The sequence below is a fragment of the Monopterus albus genome, unplaced genomic scaffold (assembly GCF_001952655.1).
Source record: "Monopterus albus unplaced genomic scaffold, M_albus_1.0 scaffold18.1, whole genome shotgun sequence".
Classification (NCBI taxonomy): Eukaryota; Metazoa; Chordata; class Actinopteri; order Synbranchiformes; family Synbranchidae; genus Monopterus; species Monopterus albus.
This window is the reverse complement of record NW_018127898.1, coordinates 352,851-374,102: the sequence shown is the minus strand read 5'-3', so window position 1 is coordinate 374,102 and position 21,252 is coordinate 352,851. Positions and strand designations below refer to the sequence as shown.

Genomic DNA, 21,252 nt, shown 5'->3' with positions numbered 1-21,252 from the left:
ACACACTCTTGTGTGTTACAGCCTGCTCAGTGTTTTATAACTAAGGTGTCACTTTATTTTTAAGCTCATTTAATAAGACAAGTTGAACCAGAACAGACTCATTTGGAGCAGCATAGAAACACATACAGTACACACATGGATCACTGTGTAGAGCTATGGGCAGCTTCTGCACAACTTCTATAATTAATTAAAGTCCCACTCCAGAAACATTTTCATTTTTATATTTGTATATAAAAATACTTTACTATAAACAATATGCAGTCTAACACAGCTTTTCCTCAAAAAAATTTCAGTGGGCCTCTGTAATAGGAATGAACATTGCCCCTCATTGTGCATTCCAGGATCTATGAATGTTGCCGTCATCCCTTATGTGGATTTGAATAATTTTGCACGCCCAATTTTTCAGTTTTTTATTTGTTAAAAACGTTTGAAATATCCAATAAATTTCGTTCCACTTCATGATTGTGTCCCACTTGTTGTTGATTCTTCACAAAAAATTACAGTTTTATATCTTTATGTTTGAAGCCTGAAATGTGGCAAAAGGTCGCAAAGTTCAAGGGGGCCGAATACTTTCGCAAGGCACTGTATCTTGTGCTCATGAGTTTTTTTCTCCAGGACTATATTATTCTGTCAGAGATACTGCTTGTGTGATACTGTGTTATGTCAGCATTGCTGGTGCTTCTATATCCAGTTTGTGGCTTTCTCAAGGAAAATGAAGAAGACGTTTATGTCATAGAGGTCCAGCGGGCTCTTAAAAATATGTGTGTTCTAAAGGTCATTTAACAAAAATAAATTTACTTTTGTCCATTGCTTCAATACAAATGCAAACAACCACATACTTCAATATTAAGAAATCTGTTGCTCCCTATATGGAAGACAAGCAGCAAGTGTAGTGACACAGTCCTACAGTATTTCTGATCATGTCACCTTCACTGTCTTTTACTCAGAGGGCAAACTGAAGAAAAGAGCTGCTAAGAGGCACATTTGCCGACTCATTCAGGTATTAGGATGGTAATATGGTATATACTGTGTGTTTTGTAATAAAGTGAGAACAAAACTAGCAGTGCTGTTTAAGGGGTGGTTTATGTCTCTGAGTAGCTGCTGAGGACTGGTGAGGCTTTGATATAGGTCTTCAGAACAGGTGCAAGAAGGCCCAAGACTTTATCCATAGGTCATACCATGGCAAGATACAGATTAAAGAGACAACGGAAAGAAATGCAAGAATTAATGAAAACTTTGTTTTACCAGCATATACAGATTTTCCCAGAAGTCTTGGGTCATGAGGCGAAAGAGGGTGAGGAAAGCCCATCCAAAGCTGTCAAAGCTGGTGTAACCATAGTTGGGGTTCCTTCCAGCTTTCATACATGTAAAACCCTCGGGACAGTTTCTGTAAGGAAATGAGAACTTAGTAAATGACTAAAATTTACAGATTTTCAATTTGATGTATTATTGGTAGTCTGATGGTGTGTTTACACATATGGATACAAAATAGTTGCCAGTATATGACCTCTCGTTAATCTGTAGTTCTGGGGGGTGTGATGTGTTGAGCATGGAATTTATACATTCTGCTGAGGTCACACACTAACAATCTCAGCATTATGTTCCCACATGTTCTTCTTCTTCTTAAAGTTAAAAAGTTCCTTTGTAAAGAAGTGTGGAGTAGTAAACAATTCTGTGCTTTAGTTTATTCTGGAATCAAGATCATCGCAATTGGCTGTCGTCTGGCTGTTGCTAGCACTGCGTTGGATGATACAGTACGTGTATAAAGTTGAGCCTTGGGCACTGCACTTTTTAAGTCTATTGAGCTCAGTGAGGGACTGCAGGGCTGCAAAGCCAGGTCTTATTTTATGAAGACTAGCTATTGTCCCACCCTTTTTGAATCTACTGTATATGTGTGAAGAGACAAAGAAGCATAAAAATCAGCTGGTAAAAAAAATGTGTTTTAGTCATCACTTTATTGTGCATGCATGTTTGCATGTACATTTAAGAACATGATATGAATATAATTCCCTCATATTTCATGACCTTTTAAAAAATTGTAACTGGTTTATGAATTATGAGGACATGCCTGCTTAGTAAATGCATATATTTTTTTCATATTGTTTATTTTGTCCAACATATTTAATTTTGTCCCTCTATAATGACTAAAATTAGCTTGTTTTAGTTAAATGCTAATTAAGGTTTTAACACCTGCATGGCCTGAAGATCCTCCAGATCGAAAAGAGACAGTTAGACACAGGCCTGGGGTTTCCCCACAGTGCCCAGAACCTCCACACATCAAGGCAGACCTTAACGCCTACAGGTCAGGTGGCTGGCTGAATTAAAAGAGTAGATCAAGCTTGATGAGGATGAGGGCAGGATCTCTGAAGCCATAGTCAGGGGTGATGCAGATCAACCATCATCACTGTCGACATTACTGCTGAGGAGTTTGTGACTAGACACCCTGGGAGAAAAACTGCCAGTAGATAATCAGCCAGCTAAGACAAAGTGAAATTTCAAAGGAGGTTGTACAGAGAAGAGAGGGAGGAAGATAAAACCACTTTGGGATATTCCCAGAACATTGTGGGGAGGAAGGTTAGCGCTGCTGCCTCACAGCAAGAAGGTTCCGGGTTTGAGCCCGGGGATTCTGTGCGGCGTCTGCATGTTCTCCCTGTGCCTACGTGGGTTTTTCTCCAGGTACTCTGGCTTCCTCCCACAGTCCAAAGACATGCAGGTTAGATTGATTGGTGACTCCAAATTGCCCTAGGAGTGAGTGGGAGTGTGTGTGTGGTTGTTTGTCTACACGTCAGTCCTGTGATAAACTGGTGACCTGTCCAGGGTGGACCCTGCCTCTTGCCCAGTGTCAGCTGGACTAAGCAGTATAGATAATGGATGGATGGATGTGAAGAGGAAGGCCATCGCCCTCTGCAGAGTAGAGTGGCACCAAGGCAGGGGCAGAGAGAGAGAGAGAGAGAGACTCAGACGATGAGTGGCGTTCATGGCACACCCTTTCAACTTCACTGAGAAACTGAATAGGCAGCAGCAAAGTGGCCACCTGGCATGCTCCAAAGAGAAGACTGACCGACAGCTCAGCAACACCCACATAAGTGGATAGAAAAACCAAGACATAAGAGACCGACATCACCAAAGATCCTACTAGTGAGCTCAACACAAAAGTCAGCTGTGACGGTTATCTAGTAATTCACCAGGCTTGTTACAACAAGCTTGATCCCAGACCCTTGTGGAGTACCTTACAAGATATACAACAAAAGATTCAGTCCTGCGACAACTGTGGAAGATCCTCAAGGTGATCTGGAGGAGAAGAAGGTAGCCCAGATGTAGAAATTTGCAGATGGTGTCTGGATTTAAACAATGACTGTTGATTAAGAGGGGCAGCCTGATGTATGGCCCAGACAGCTGGCGCCTGATGAACCCTAGCTGGGTCATCTGGCCAAGTGTGTCTGGTGTTGAAAGAGCTGAAACACCTAACAAACCCTGATTGTACATGACTAATGATGTGTGCATGTGCCTCGCAAAACATGAAATAACAACAAAAGCAAAAACAAACATGGAGGTTTGCATTTAGTGAGTGAAGCACTGACTTACCCTGAGTCAGAACTATTTCCACATAGTAGAGCATCAGCCTGACCAGGGAGGAAGTAGAAATTAGCTATGAAAAAAAGAAAGAACAGTCACTTGTGTTAGCCACTGGGCAAAAATGTGTGTGTAGCCCCAATACATGTGTGCAAGGAAGAAAAAAAACCAACATAACTCAAAAACAAATTTCCAAGACACACACAAATTCTGCCATATCCCATTTATGTAGTCACATGCAACTAGTTTAATCAAGTGTCAAGATAATCACTCACTATCATTCATGATGTATTCTTCAAAGTCAAAGCCCCTGCTGCCATTGGCCAAGTAGCGCTCAGTCATGTTGATTGGCCAGAACACACACTTTTGCCGCAGGTTCCCCATGAAGAGCTGCAGTCCAATCAGAGCAAAGACGCTGAGACAAAAGACAGTCAGGATCATCACATCCGACAGCTTCTTCACAGACTGGATCAGAGCACCCACAATGGTCTTCAGGCCTGTCAATTAACATACAATAAACACACGCACACAATTGTGCACAAATACACATACATGAAAACAGGCAAACTCACATACGCACACACACACACACACACACACACACACAAATAAAGAGAATATCAACTTTTGGCACTGCAACAGTGCACAGTCTGAGTTTGTTTAGGTAATGTATATGTAATCCTGGTTTTAACCCTGTGCTGTGTCGGCTCTTGCGTGAATCTGAACTTGGCAGGCATCAGAATTATTTCTCGAATATCAAGAGGACGGCACCACCAAGCCTCAACCACAGAATCTGACTTTCTCTGTCATAAGCACAGTGCAACAGTAGTTCAGATATACCCATAATGTAATAAAAACTATGGCCTGTGTGTAGCTTGTGTGTTGACATGGGGGTTTTATATCTCCAGTCATTTTCTGTAGCTCACAGGCAAAAGAACATGTCCTGCATCTCCGCATCTCCTGGGAGGAAAGCTCCCATCTCCTTTGCTGTGCTAATTTTCTCACTGTTGACTTATATCATTTCTTTTTGCACTCACTTGGATCAGCTTTAGACTAATCTTACTTATTATGAGTGTCGACTTTCTGTATTTAATAAGAGACAAATTCCATATTGTGAAATGTTTTAAAGTTGTAATAATCACTGATGTGATTTAAGAAATATATAATGTGTCAGAAAGTCAACAATCTTTCTGTAAATTTAAATAAAGTTTATTAATTATCATCAGCGGCTTAAAACGCTTATGTAGATGATTGGCAGCTTTTAAAACAAATTTACACTTACTTGTTCTGCACTTGTATAGCTTTACTAGACACTGCTCTTTTATCCCTTGCTTCCTTTATAAGCACTAGTGTTACCTGCTTATATGCACCACCACACCGGTCAGTACTCCATTCAGTTTTTTCACATTTCAACACATTAGACCACAGCAAACACTGCAGCTCTCTGGGATGTCTCCATCAGAAAGACATATTTTCATTTAACTTTTTTATATTAACTACCTCATGTAAGTAAAGAGCTCTATAGAAATGTTTTAAAATGCTTAATCATCTCAAGCATTTTCCAGTGAAGAAGAGCAAACAGCACTGCAACTGGATCTAGGATTGATCTAGAGGAGGGAAACTGCATGATGGGATTACCGTTTCCTTTCACTCCCTGGGTCAATCTATGGAAGCATCCCTGAATAACTGCAGTTATTAATTATACTGCACCCAACAAATGAACTAAAAAACAGCAGCACCGCAAACAGCACACAGAACCAGACTCAGTTAGAAAAGCAGGAAGCAAAGAGGAAAAAGGAGAAAGGACAGGCAAGGAAGAGTTGGTGGTCGGTAGGGACGAGCAATGAGAGGTGGCATGCAGGACATTTAAACGCCAAGGCTGAAGGAATTGACTGTGTGTCAGCATCACCTGATTGTAAACCGTGCCGGTGACCTTGCTTTAACTGAAGAACTGTTCCCATCCCAGGCACCCCTTTCTCCCAGTCTCGCAGTGGTGGGCGAGCTGTCAGGCCGGTTTAGCCCAGAGCACAACTACATGCAGGAGGGTGAGCTTATTGTACTGTACTGTATTGTGTGTGTGTGTGTGTGTGCGCGCGCACAGTGTCTGCACAGTTTTTTTTACAAGCATTTCGAGTGGATATAATGTTTAATCATGTATAAACATGTTGCGCGCTTTAAAACAAAAATGCTTTTAAATCTCATTCCCAGGATGGACAAAGATCTTCAAAAAAGAAATCAAATCTGAAGCCTGAATGAAATCATTTTTAAGACTAAAACAAAATGTAATCCAAAAGAAAAGTCCTCTGAAGCCATACTTGTAAAAGCAGGTGTCCCAAAGCTTCATGCAGCATCAATGTGTTGTAAATTTAGGCTTGGCAGTCTTAGGGAATTAAAAAGTCTTTAGGAACAAGAAGGTAGTGACATAGATTCTGAGAAATTGGACCTGTGCATTAAATTAAACACAACAAAAACCTATAGTGCAAAGAGGTGACAGATTTAAGGTAATAATAATTACGTTTTCCCTAATTAGTTTATTAATTTCACCACTCATGAAAACATGCTGAAACTTCTTGGATATAATACCTAAACTCTTGCCCTTTATCATCACAGACTGTTAGACCTTTCTATTTCACTAGGTGGAAATTTACAAAAATATCGCAGTGGCATACCATAATGTGCTGCATACATCCAGCTGTCCATATGAAATGTGAGCCCACAAGACTGCCAGTAGACTGCTAAGCCTATCAAAAATGTATTGCTACCATTTTTGATTGTCACAAAACAAAAGTAAAACTAAAAAAAAGTAGAAATTCTAAAACATCCTTTTTTTTTTAAACAGAAGATTTTAAGTAATATAAATAAAGACAGCTAATAGCTCAGCCTTAGTGTTTAAATGGGAGTCTCACCTGGAATGACAGAAATTGTTTTCAATGCTCGGAGAACCCTGAACGTTCTCAGCGCTGAGACATTCCCAAGGTCCACAAACTCTGTTATATATCTGTAACAAGGTAGGATGACACACAGGACAGAACCCCTTGACACACAACACACACAATAACAACACACGCACGCATGTACGCGCAAGCGCACGACACCAGCAGCACCATCGAAGACCAGAAGGGGACACCATGGCGAGAGAAAGAACGCCTGTCCGACCAGTGGGAAGAGAACGGAGGAGGAAGAGGAAAAGAGAGGAACTGAAACAAAACCACACCTAACATCAACCCCTGTGACTCGCCCACCCGCAAACACAAACACCTGGACTGTCTTACCTGGAATAACTGAAATTGTTTTCAAAGCCCTCAGAACCCTGAACGTACGCAGAGCTGACACATTGCCTAGGTTTACAAACTCTGTTATATACCTGCAAGGTGGATCAGATAAAGTGACTTAGCAGCCATCCCAAACAGAGAAAAAGAAAGAAAAGACAGTTACATAATATTTTAATAATCATTATCAAGGTATTATGATGTGGACTGAAGGTGCTGTAGGCATGCTTTTGGATCCATTTTACATCCCGCTGCAGATCATTAAAATCTATTGAGAAAAGATGGACAGTTTTCAGCTGCTCCAAAATATCAAAGGCCATAACAGCCAATTAGGAAGGTTCTGTACAAGAAAGCATGCCGACTGCCCATCAATCGCACATGCACTACTCGGCCTAGTCTTTACAAACCTGCAAAACAACAGGAAGGAAACAAACCCGTGTTCAAAGAGAAGATGACACAAAACAAAATACTGGTACTGAAATAAAACTGGACAGGAACCATGGCGTGACTGGCAAGAGCCATAGCATCACAACTACACTCGTATGTAATAAACCCATTACCTCTATGTAATAAAAATGATAACTACTAGACTGAGCTCACAAAGCACGTAAAATATAAAAGTGATCAGGGTGTCCTAATGGTTGCCCTCCAATGTGGAGTGAAGCATAGACACAGAACTGCCACATCATAGTGTGTATTTGTTGCTGCAGTGGCTAAAACTGTTTTTTAGGTGGGTGGAGATTTTTTTTTTTTGTTGTTGTTGTTGTTGTTCAGATTTCTCACTTTTCCAGTGTTGCCTACAGATGGGGGCGCACTGTGTTTTACAATATAAAATAACTATCACATCATAATTATAATTAAAATAAAATAATAGCTATAATATTCTTCAATGACACACCCCAGCTGGCTGGTAAAAAGAAAATCAAAAGTTTGTGTTATGAGACTCATGCCATGATGGTATATGTAAGTTGGTCATTAAACTGGGACTATTACTACAGTGTCTAATGACATAGGTTTCGTTAACCTGTTTGTTTGTCCTGCTTTTGTACCAGAATTCAAATGACTCAGATCGCATCCAAAGGTCACTCTGCTGTTTTAGCTGAGTCTCTAAGAAAACATAGTGCCCATGTACACTACATTCCACAAACAATCCTGCAAAACAATACGGCATATTTTATAGCTGCAAAAATTACTGCTGTGTGACACTGCCACCAAAACAAGTGATTTTGGACCCAGTGGGAGACCTTTCTCACGGCAGATAATCTAACCCATCATAGCATTAAAAGCCCAGGTGTCACCAGTAACTTTAATAATGGCTCTGTTCCACTGATGTGTCTCACAAGCCGTTACTAATGAGCCAGAATGCATGTTATTAATATAATTACTGTAGTTACACCTGTGTTTATACAGCAAGACTGTCCAAAATGAGGATGTGTAGTTGTTAATAGTCATGTTTTTTGACTATTTATCAGTCATGCTGAAATCCCTTTTTGGCTTCTTGCTTTGACTGCACTTTTTTATGCACTTGATCATACGTAACGTTTAATGACTCACGTTTGATATTTTTACTGTCAGTAATTACAAGTACAAATACTTACGCCATTGAGATGACCATGAAATCCAGCCAGTTCCAAGGGTCTCTGAGAAAAGTGAACCCATCTATAGCGAAGCCGCGGGCAACAATTTTTGTGAGTGACTCAAACGTATAGATACCTGTGAAGGTATACCTTGAAGAAAAAAAAAAACAGAACACAGTAAAGCAGTGACAGATACATTAAACAATAATATATTTGCTGAGAAGAAGTATGAATGTGCACTTACTCTACTTGTTTGGACCACTCTGGGGGATCACTAAATGTCATGAATATACAGTTCGTCAAAATGGTACACATGATGATCATGCTGAATAACGTGAGATGACTGAGGTTAAGGAAAGTCTGAACAGCGCTACTCATATCACCTAAGACATTAAAACACCATTTTAATAGACAAAAATGAAACTTATTAAAGTAAAACTTAAGGAACAGGGCAGAGAAGGGGGGAGACTGATGCATTTGTGACATAAGAAGAAAAAAAACAAACTGCTTTAAATGCTGCAACATTGTTTGAAAGGATATGAATGTATCAAAATCTTAATAGCTACTCGCCTAAGTGGATTAAAAGGGCTTATGATGTACAAGGAAGGCGTGGCACTGAAGCGGAAGATTGTTTTCCCTTTGTTTAGGACTATAAATGTCTGTAGAGAGAGAGAGAAAGAGAGAAAGTACAGAATTAAAGGATATGACACACATGATTCAGTACATGATCTGCAAACCTTTGTGCTAAACAAAAAGGAGTGATGACTGTAGTCTGACTGTTTGTCACCTGGTTTGAGTCCTGAGCTCACCTCTGAGTCATGGGGCACTACTGCATTGGTTTCCAATCCATAGCTACAGGGCTAATTCTCACAATACAGGAGCTACTGAAATCCATTTGAACATGGAATTTTGATGAGTCCTCACACTCTTGCCAATTTGGAATACTGTATTTACCCAACAGATAGTGAGACAACAGTGAGTCAAGTATATCAGATTAGAATGGACTTGCACTACAAAAAGCACACAGGATAAAAATAGGAGAGGTAAAAGACAAAGATACAGAAAATGGCACATAGTTAGCGGCAGCAAGACTGCTCTTTATCCTGCTGACATCACTCCCTCTGTGGCCAGTCAGCTTGAGGACAATTAACACCTCTGCCGCGGTTGCATCAGACTGAGCCTCTGTCCGGTATCAGCCACCTCAGAAGCAGCAGACAGGCGCATGGGAAGCTCTGCCTTCTTCGTGGCCAAATGACTCTCTTCTCCCCAAGTTTAGAGCTCTTACTGGAAGTGAACTGCAAAGGCTGTCATCGATCAGGGGTAGATCTGCTGACTCTAGGCTCTCAACAACCACTCCCCACTCCCATAAACAGCACCGGGCCAAGTGGGGCTGGGCACTGGGGTGAGGCAGCAGTGTGTATCTGTTTGTGCATGGTTTGTGGATGTTGGTGCTCAATTTTGGACAAAAACAATATGGGGTCACCGTAAGAAGTATAACAACTATTTGCAACCAAACTGACTACTGGGATACTTTACATTTATTACAACTGCTGCAACCAGTGCTTTCAGTTAGAGGTGGCATGATCCACACATTTTATATACTATATCATATCACTGGACTTTGTTATTTTTTTACCACTGGATGGCAATATGTCATATGGAACCTAATATGTCAAATAACTGCTCTCGCTTAAGGAAAGAGGAACTAACACTATACCTGCCTGTGCTGATTGGCTTAGTGAGGCGATTCCTGTCTTGTATTGATTTGTTTTCATAAAAAAAATAAATAAATAAAAAAAGAAAAGTGCTGCTTTGTGAAATGTGTAAAGCAATGTGACTGTGGAGCGTAACCCAACTTTGATGAGAAATGTAGTGGAGTAGAGAGTATAGATATTTACTCTTAGATGTAATGGAGTAAAAGCCAAAGTAGCCATAATTTAATCTACTCGAGTACAAATGTGTGAAAAATATACTTAAGTACCGTAACAATACTTGCACTTCGTAACTTTCCACCACTGTTTATAGATAACTTTACTGCACCAAAAAAGACAGAGACATAAGGTGTTTTTTTTTTGACACCCGGAGCTTAAGTAGTTTTAATAGACTGAATAATTAAGTACTCACCAGTAGCCATGTTGATTTGAAATGAAAACCTGCTACCTAACATCACCAGTCTTTACGCTGTGGAAAATGTCAACTCGTGTTAGTTAACCATGTTAGCTAATAACAGCTAGCAGGCTAATAACCCTGTCTGCTGTTATCTACAGGCTAGCAGTCACATTGCTAACAGGAGTAGACTTAAAATAGGTGTACAATGGGGGCGACTGTGGTTCAGTGGGTAGAGCAGTCATCTCCTAACCGGAGGGTCGGGAGTTCGAATCTCGGTGCCTGCAGTCCACTTGTTTAAGTGTCCTTGGGCAAGACACTAACCCCCCAAGTTGCCCCTAATGGTTAGAGCCATCGGTTGAGTTGGCGCCACAGATGGCTGCCGCGGTTCTGTACCAGAAACAAATTCCTTGTGTGTAACATACTTGGCCAAATAAAAGTGATTATATTATATTAAACCTATATCAAATTATGAATTAATTTAGGAAATTTGGGGCGGGATGTCCCAGTGTTGAGACCTACGCCCTTGGGTTTAGATGACAATTGTTTACTGAGTTATAAATGTGTACACTGCCGGGGTTTTCTCCTCCTTCACCACATCCCTTTGTGTATTTATGACACTGCTGACAACATTGGTTGCTAGGGCTTACAAATAAACATGTTCTGTATGTATTCAGTAACAGAGAACAATGATGAGGTCAGCTTATATCAGATAATTCACACACACTTTGAGATGTGCATGTTCATTCAGATCCTTTGCATTCAACATTTAGTGATAAGTCTTATAGTTGGTTGATAAGAATACAGTTTCCTTGGCCTGGAAATAATGTATACAGTACTTATTCTATTTACATTCAAATAATAACAGTGGTAACACTGGGCTCACAAATGAGTCCACTGCCACAAGTGAATTCTCTGCTGGTGTAAAGAATAAACTTATAAGAGAGGCATTTGGTTTTTAGTATGCATATGACAACAGTAACAAGAAAAATACACACACACACACATACACACACACACACAAACACACACCACAGGCTGTGATTCACACCATGGGAAACACTGGCAACACGGAGGCAACCAGAAGTGTCCAGAGACAAGTGGTGTCCCAAAAACTAATTCAATTAAAAATAGTGTCCACAATCTGTGGGAAAGACCAAATATATTTTCTGGAACAGAAGACTCCCCTCCCTCCCTTTCTCTCTCCTGTTCCTTTAGCCTATAGAACATCTGCACTACTTAAAATATCCTCTCACTGTTCTGCCTGTCACATGGAGAGAAGGGTTGTCTACGCTTAATCAACACTAAAACAGGAAACACAGGATCCACATTCTTGTTCAAATCACAAACTTAGCAACCTGGTACAATTACAACAAGGGATGCAAGTGTCAGGCAATTTCCTTTATTGATCACCTGTTACACTGATCAATAATCAATCAATGACTGAAGATTATAAAATGCTTCATGTTTTTTTTTGCACGATTTTCTCAATAAAAGCTTCATTATCCAGGGCTATTTTCATAACAAGTGAATTATTTCAATCATAAATTAAATAAAATCAAACAATGCCAAATATCTTATTATATTATTCATATTATAATTCTGAATAAACAGAATAATTGTGTGTAACATAATGTAGAAAATCTTAAACATGCAGGACACAGAGCAAAACAAGGCTATAATGCCAACACCGAGTAGAAAAACAAAATGAGCTTTTCTCTGTCTCCTGCAGTGCTTATTTGTTTAAGTTTAAAACTCTTTGGTCATAGATGAACCGCATAAGCACTCTGTTACCTTGAATTCATTTTAATAAAGAAAAAAAACTAAAAAAAACTGTTTTTCAAAGCATACTAGTAAATGGTAAGAAGCTACAGTGAGCTGGATAAATGAGGGGCTGCAACCATTAGGTATTTAGTGTAATTTGGATCAACTCAAAACTCTAACATCATCAATATACAACTCTGACGTGCTGTTGAATATGTGCAAGTGCTGTGGGCCCAGATGACAGCAAACCGTGGTGCACATGGTGACATTAATCTCAACTGATTGAACAATGAGCATAAAAACCAGCGAATACACCCACACACCAGAACGCAAACACAACACACTGTAGTAGATGCAGCATGGCCCATGCTGTTGTTTGATACCACCTTTAAATTAATCACTGGTTTCTAAGTTTACATAATTTCCCAGGTTTGACAGAGAAAGAATTAGGGATGCTGAATTTATCATCATTGGACTGTCTTGCTTTTTACACCACATTTCAGTGTGATCAACATATAAACTATGTAGCACCCTATTAAACGTGGGAAAGCTCACGATAAATTGCATCTGTTCACATGGAAAAACATACAGTTGCATACTGTAAAATAGTTATGGCTGTGAACAGCCACAAAACACTGAATATGTAACACAATGCATGTTCAAGTCCTTTACACAAAAGTGTAAAGCCACACAATCACTAACACTGATCTGCCTACTATACATATTTGCATAGTTAAATACATACATACTTATGTAGTGTGTATACATGCACAGCTCAGCCGAGTACGCTTCACAGTATAGAAGCCTTTTTGCTGCAAAGCTACAGAGATGTCCCTAGTTCTCCACAGAGTAAAGAAAAAGTCAAATATGCAAGAATCTGGAGTCAGAATGCAGCTGTTAGGACAGTGTGTGTGGGTGAGGAGGAGCAGTAGCGGAGCAATAGCGGAGAGGGGCTTGCAGGGGTATGGGACAGCAGCAAACAAAGACAGATGAGGGGGCGGAGGGGGAGTGATGCAGAACAGAAAAGCCAGAGAGCTGCAGGAGGGAGAGAGCCAAACCTGAGATGGATGGGTAAACGGAGAGAGGAGGGGGGACTGTGAGCAGGCATGCAGCAGAGAGAGAAACTGAGAATGAGATGAGAAGGGGGTGGGTTGGGGGGGGGGAGCAAGAGAGCTGAGATCTAAGCAGGGAAACAAGAGAGTAGATCATGGGAAGAAGGTGTTATCCTTCCCTTAAGACACAGAGTGGTCAATTACATCACCACACTGACTCTGAATTTGACCTTTCTGAACTGTAGGACAACCTTCTCATTGTCCGACGTGAAGCCTGACGCTTTGTGACAAAACAGCCCGGATATCAGAGATTTAATTTAATATCTATCAGCCATTATAGCCCAAAACATAACCCATGTTCTTCTGTTGGAGGTTGCTGCAGTAAAAGCTTTGCCGGTGATTTCTCACCTATGACCACACACTCGTTTCACTGCAAATTATACCTGTATATTAGCTGCAAAACTCCACATTCCACCATTTACCCCACTGCTCTTTCTTTATACCAACCTGGCTAGAAGTGACAGCAAACTCAACCCCCACCCCCACCCACCTCTTCCTCACTCCACCCAGTACAGGAGGATGCTGTGTCATCAGAGACTGAGGACTCAGACAGAGCATTAAAACCTGGCCCTCACTCTAATTTACTACACCTGGGGGTGGGAGATTCAGATCCCATGTGCGCTCACTAGCAGTAACAACAACTGGTCTAGAGCACATTCAAGACAGTCGCCAAAATGCCACATTCAGCAACAGAATGTTTGTTTGCATCAACAAACTTGAACTCTTCTTTTTGTCCATATTGCACAGTGGCTGATTCAAGGTGAATCATTTTACCTCTATTTCCATTTATAGTGAAATACCCCCTCTACACACAAACAGATGCATGCGTGCAGCACCAGCTACAGTAAAACATTAATACCCCCTCTACCCATCCCATCCTGCTCTTCCTGTATGAACACAGCAGCTTTAACATTGCCTAATCACATCAGATGTTTGAAAAGCCCAGGCAGTCCTCTCCCCATCACTGGGGAGAACAAGAACTGCAACGCTGCAGTTCTCCTCCTCACCGCTGCCCCCTCTTCCTCTCTTTGATGCAAGAGTGCTGTGATCAGGTTTCCTGCAGCTGACGGTAACACACACACACACACACACACACACACACACACACATTCAGACACACTCACCGACATACGATGCAATGTTGAGCGATAAATGACTGTCAGTTAAGTAGAGGAGACGAGCAGCCTGGAAAGGTGAGGACGCACACAGCAGAGGAGGAAATGGCGCTATCCGTGTATATATTCAGAGGCACTTCCTCAGGTGTGATAAAGGACATCAGTGGCTTAGGGAAAGTACTGATATGAATGACACAAGGTGGGGTCTTAGCCTGTGACTCTTGCACTTGCTGACACAACACATGGCAGATCTTAACTAAGCAGAATGAAGAGAAGTCAGAACCTGTACAAGCAAAAAACACGTATAGGGTAAGTAGTACTCTAACATACGTATGCTGTTTATAGTAGATGACAGTCTAAAAGCCCAGTCCCTTTTACAATTCCCTGAAAACGTGCCATTTAGCAAGGCGCCGTAACCACAGCTGGACCACTGGGGCTGCTTGGAAGGCAGAAAATAAAGAAGCGTGGCTGTAATGGAATTCTGCAGACTTGGTCTATCTGTATACTGCAGCTGGTTTTCCAGGACATAGTTGTGTTCCTTGAAGATTAACAGCATTTTGATAATAATTTGGTAGACAGAGATGTCAGTGAAGCACAATATTTGATATATGTATTGGATCCAACCCTAATGCTCATTATACAGGCATGTTGGCATGACATCCTCTAAGGCACAGCAATGATCAAACAATGGTTCCACTGGCATATGTGCCAGTCAGTGGATTATTCACAAATTTATAAGAATGTGACCACTGCTCACTGACCAAACTCATTCAGAAATATTTATTTCATTTATTTTTCCCTTTCTTGTTTTGAAGCATAACCTGTCATACTGATAATGTAGATGGTATATTTCACAGCTCTTGCCAATAACATCTTTAAGAAAAGATTAATTGAAAATCAATTTGCCATGTCTAAGGTTCTAGATGCTACGACATGTACAGTTTATGACTGGCTTCATTATTAAACTGACAACTATGCACTACAACTACTGTACACAGGCAACTTGTGTTTGTTTCATCATTTAAGGTTGATTTAATAGATTGAATGCCATTTTAAAATCTGAATATAACAACCAATTATTTTCTCTAAGTGCACATTTTTTTCATATAAAGGTTTTAATTTTTTAAGTTCTTAGAGTAAACAGCTCCATGAAGATAACGGGTGCATTAAATGATTCATCTTAAAAGCCAAATGACATAATTTGCAAAAGAATTCTCGGTATCATCATACTGTAAGTGAAGAAGAGCAACACAGTCAGAATGTCTGAGGGCTGAACATTGATAGTGTACTCTTCATGTGTTCATGTCCTGTTCATAGCATTGTTTCTTGCATAAACCCCAAGAAGCGTTGCTTTTAAGCTTCATGTACAAAGGATAAACTTGTACTGTTACTGTACCCGAGTGCTGGAAAATGTTGTGACTTTACCATTGTTTACTGATCTGGATGAGCTTTCATTTTTGTTTTTGGACACAGAATACAAGTTGCCAGTCTGTTATACCCTAAACCTACTTTTCATATACAAAACGTATAAGCATTTGCACAACATGTTTAATATGACTACACATAAGATGTCCTGTTGACACAGTCATGCTACGGAAATGCAAGTTTTGTCTGAGCTATGTCAGGTCCTCAACAACTTTTTTGTAATAAAACTACTCCAGCAAACTGCCTGTAGTGACAGGATTTAAAAGTTAAATTTTTTTTATTCTGAGAGCCCTCGACAGCAGTGGTGCACAACACTAACTCTTCATATTTCACAGTAAGCAGACCATTCAGCTACCAAATACACAACAACTATCCAAAAACATTATTTTGAAGTGATCATGACACGGTAGGTATCATTTTCTTAGTGCAGTCTCTTTGTACAAATAGCCTGTGTACACAAACCACCACACACAAGTATTCGCGGCAGCGGGTAAAGGAGGGGTCTAAGTAGAGGTCATGATAAATAAATTTCCTTCAATCACCAGTGTGAGCCACCACAAAGGAAAGTGAGGAGAGGTGAAGAAGTATGCACTGGGCAGTAAACAAAGTGGGGAAAGATAATCAGACATGAATGCAACTCTTCCTGTGGTCACCACTGCACTAGTGCTATGGATCAATAGATCACAAAAGGCATATACACTTGATAGTTTCATCCGCTCTGCAAGGGAGTGCTGCAGGCTGAGACTGCCAGTCCTGCTGACTGAGCTTCTTGCTGCTGTACAGGAGGCAGATTCTCTTCTACATTATCACTGGCACCACCGAGCAGACTGGCCACTCCACACCTACAAACAGCTGGTACTACAGCATGCTGCCCATTTCTCTCCACTTCCTGTCCTCTCCTGCCTATTTTCTGCCTTCACTCCTCATTCCTCCTTTGCTTGTGCAGAGCCGCAGGAGGGGCCAAGCCGAGCAGGAGTGTGAACAGTGTGGCACAGAACGCTAAAATGCATTTGGGTCTTTTATCTAATGCATAATTTGGAGATGAAACACGGGACTGGATTTTCTGGGTCCTACAGAATCTGTATTTATGAAACCATGGTAGCAGCAAGTCAAAAAATATGTTCAGATCCCCATGTCATGCCAGAACTGTGTCTACATACACACATGCAGTATAAATATGACCAAATTATTGCTCTACTGCATTGATGAAAATACTGTAAATGTTATCCATCATTGAACAGAGTCCTTGAAATTTGAAACTGTTTGTTGTCACAAAAGAATTTGATTAGCTATAGACTGCATTTAAACATAAAGTAGAGCTCGCCATCCCCTCCGGCTGTTACATCACTTTTTCTCTAACCCTCCACACAGATAATTAATCCATACTGCAGAAACCTCTTCGAGACTAACACTGTCCAAGACTTGCATCCCCCAGTAACCCTGCAGTGTTGCAGGAGCAGAGCAGCTACGTACGTGACTCATTCTCAGTTGTGTTTTGATTGTAATGGTGCAATAAAAAACTCAGGCCCTGTGTGATCCCCCTGTACACTGTAATAATTGTCTTTAAGGCCCGGTACCAGCAACTAAAAATTACCGAAAGCTCTGAAATACCTCAAGGTCATCATTGCTATTATGATATGGCTATCTTCGTAGTGAATACAGTAACTTCCAACTTCCAATCTGTTATGACAGTAAGCGTCATATTACCCATCTATATTACATGGTTAGTTTACATTGCTGAAAAACGCTTAACACTTAGCTCATCAGAAGGCTCAGCACAACACCTGAATGCCATGTCCAAAGATTTAAAGGCCAACTATCTATAAATCTCTCATCACTATTTAACAAAACTTCCCGATTTGTGTGACAAGTCAGGGAATAAACGGGGTGACCCGAGGGACAACTCACTTTCTGGTTCATATAGAATGGGTCCAAATCCTCCAGTGGTGTGGCCACCATTCCCTTGGGAATATCGCCGTAGATGAAGGGCAGGCTTTTCCCAGCCTCCAGGTCACTGTTGGGCTTAGGTTCATTGTCATCAGATGTGTCGCGATGACTGCTGTCCGATCGGGGCTTAGGTGGCTTCTTGTTCTTCTCTTCAGTGATGCGCTTCTCGATGTTAGCGAGCGACTCCGGGGTGAATTTCTTGAAGCTGTCAGGTCCTGGGGGTGCAAGAAGGGGCGCAGCCATGTTTTCATCCTGCAGCTATTTCCTCTTTATTCGTTTTCCATTCCAGACATCCGGCTCTGAGAGGAAGACAGGGGCACACAGCGGGAAAAATTAGGAAGAGTGAGCATAAGGTACTGAGCAACAACAGAGCAAAGCAATGAATGAAAAAATGAATAATAATTAAAAATTAATCCTTTAAAATAGTTTAATCAAAGATTATGATAAAAATGTTGTTTGAAGCTTCACAGATGGAATTTACTAGTTCTGGCAGATAAAGCAAACAAAGCAAGATAAAGCTGACAAAGTGTAAACATATGGAACATGGGCCAGTAGGCATAATTTCTGCTCTATCCATCTACGTAAATGCCTGAACACTGATCCTATACCTCTGAAAGTTAAATTCAGGTGCCCAGCACACAGAAGGCATTGAATTCCCCTGCTGCTCTCACCTCTGCGACCCCAACAGCAAGGAGACAGTGTCAAGTTTTCTCTTCTTGTGTTTATGCTCTTTACCCCAGTGGGCACTCATCTGACGTCTCCTTCACAAGTGCCTTACATAACGTTTTGCTACATTTCTTTCTCAGGATATTTCTTTTGTATCCATTTTGTAACCATGAAAAAGATGACATTCATGGTTTTCCTTTATGTTTCATATTGCAGATATTAGGCGTGAATGTGAGTGTGTTGGTAGCACTGCTGATGTCAATGACAAAGACATCCTGGTTTGCCAAAGACAACTTTAGAATTCAAATGCTGACAGCTTTGAACATGTCACATGGCCCACGTGACACGATGTGTATTCTGGTGTCTTACATCCAACACTGATCAAAACAATGTTTCTACACAGGTCAATTAATGACTAAGTATTCTAAACTAAATATTATAAACAGTTTAAGCTTGTCACAAAGTATTGCTGGACTCTGGGCTGTTTAACCCATAAGTTTAAAATTATTTTATCAACTGCATCTTGACAGACTTGTACACCAGATGAATTTCATACCCCAGTTGGCTGATGGCCATTGGGTATGACACACCACAACTGACAGTCAAGTCACAGTCAGGCTATCAAAAATTAGACAGTATATGCAACATTCAAAGCAACAATGGCAAGGGTACAGACCTGGAAATGAATCAGAAAGAAGTCAGAAGAAATCCACAGGCAGAGTGAGAGCCACCGAACCACTATCCTCGAGAAAAAGCACAACCACAGTGACTAGGTATTAAGTCCGACTGAAGTGACCCAACGTCGGCACAACCTCCAAGTCTCCTTCCACCAGTGCTACACCAACTGATCTACCGTCAAGGTGATTCAAACCTGGATGTAGCAACATGGCCAGCAGTATGCTTTACACAGGCAGCAAAGCTGGAACTGTCTGCAATGTTGCAGCGTGTTTGATGCCCACTAAGACTGGATAAAATGCAACAATTTGACTTGCACATCTAAAATGAAAAAAGTGCTGAGACCACTCTTAAACTATTAAACAGTGAATCCTATTATATCATATGAAGCCATAGTGGCACAGCCCAAATGCGCCCTCTGTTCACCTAAATGCATTACGAGTCTGGAATAAAATAAATAAATAAAAATACTGATGGAGTGCCTCCCAAGGAAAAGGTAAGCTTGTTGCTGTGCGATTCTCCAGAATTTAGCAAACTGTTATGACGCTGCGTCCTCTGCACGGAAGAAAGACATATTGCACCGGCAAATGCACCGGTCTCCGTCTCAGCACCTGGAAAAATCCTTCACCCTGCTCCGTGCACGCTTATGATGACCTGACATGTGATGGAGCTAACCGGACACCGCGGAGACACGGTGCCAGTAAGGAGGAGCTGTACATGCTGCTCACATCAGAGTCACATGGACATACACAGCACCTCAGTCCAAACTCACAGTGCCACTGAGTACAGGTAACAGATCCACATCCAGCATTAACGAGGGAATAACCTGGCTGCCAAATATCTAGTGAAGAGGTCTCAAACAACCCTCACGTCCTATAGAGATGGACACCACTGTCTTCATGCCTGACCTGAGTCAGTTTTGGGACAACTAATTATGTCCTGGCTGATTTAGACATGCTGTGATATTTCACCTTAGTCAGGACTGATGAGGGATGAGAGATAAGGATGGAAATTGTGTAGCATGGGACATCAGGCCACTGAAAGAGGGAGCTCAGAGAAATAACACCTCTTCTTATTACCAGGTGAATTTCATCCCTATGCATGATGAAGACCACCTGCCCCTCTTCACATTGTATGTGCCATTCACTCACTGGTAGGATTTGTCTCCTATAGGTAGTCCTCACTAAAGTCTACTGTTGTAGGCCTATAGCGAGGCGCGCCGTTGTCCTAGAGTGCCAAAGCCTGAAATACTGCAGTGTGGTTTATTGCTGCTATAGGCTCTAACTAACTAACTCAAAGTAGGTCCGCTGAATGCACAAGACCTGACAACTCATCCCTGGCTTCAAGTCAAAGCAGCCTATAGCACATCAGCACAACCCAGTTTCACACCTAGAAAAGTGAAATTTACACAAATCAAGAGAAACTATAGCGGTCTTAAGGCTATACTGTACCACACCCGTAGGCTATAGGTAATCTCTAGGCGTCAGATCCATACGATGCAGGTTTATAGCGTCGAAACATGATGAACATTTCTAATGGGTCAGACTGCGTGAAAAGAAAAGGGTGTCGCGGCCCCGTAGAGGGCTGCCAAATTAAAGACGCACCTACCTCCGTCCTCACGCAATATAGCCTCCAAAGAGATTGCAAGAGGGAGGGGGGCACAGAGGTGGAGTGTGGAGGTGGGTGGGGGTGGAATAAAACAATCATAGTTATAAAACAATGGCAGCGAGAAAACTAGTCCCTAAAATGATTTTGCATGCGACGCATTACTGATGGACCCGGAGCACGCAGACTGTAGTGTAGCCACTCGGAGAAGTTTGACATGATCTCACTCCTGTATCCCATATGCGTATGTTGCACATTCTGTCTTTCCATCCAGCGGCAGGCCAACACCCCAATAACCTACAGTTTCCCCGCTTTCCACCCCGTCGCATCACAAATCCACGTTTCCCCCTTTGAAATTTACATCTTCCCTACTTCTAACTGATGCCTCGCAAACATTTGTCCATGTACTGGCAAGGAG

The 21,252-nt window shown here is 41.3% G+C and overlaps 1 protein-coding gene across 1 annotated transcript in view; it reads right to left on the bottom strand.

Moving 5' to 3' along the window:
• The window catches only part of scn8ab (sodium channel, voltage gated, type VIII, alpha subunit b), a 51,158-nt gene that overhangs the window by 29,195 nt on the left and 711 nt on the right, over window positions 1-21,252 (bottom strand). The window contains 8 exon segments of the mRNA XM_020593259.1: window positions 1,246-1,387; window positions 3,586-3,649; window positions 3,849-4,070; window positions 6,480-6,571; window positions 8,441-8,569; window positions 8,664-8,753; window positions 8,960-9,078; window positions 17,850-18,187. Of these exon segments, the coding sequence (XP_020448915.1) occupies window positions 1,246-1,387; window positions 3,586-3,649; window positions 3,849-4,070; window positions 6,480-6,571; window positions 8,441-8,569; window positions 8,664-8,753; window positions 8,960-9,078; window positions 17,850-18,131 (1,140 nt within the window). The 5' untranslated portion in view covers window positions 18,132-18,187.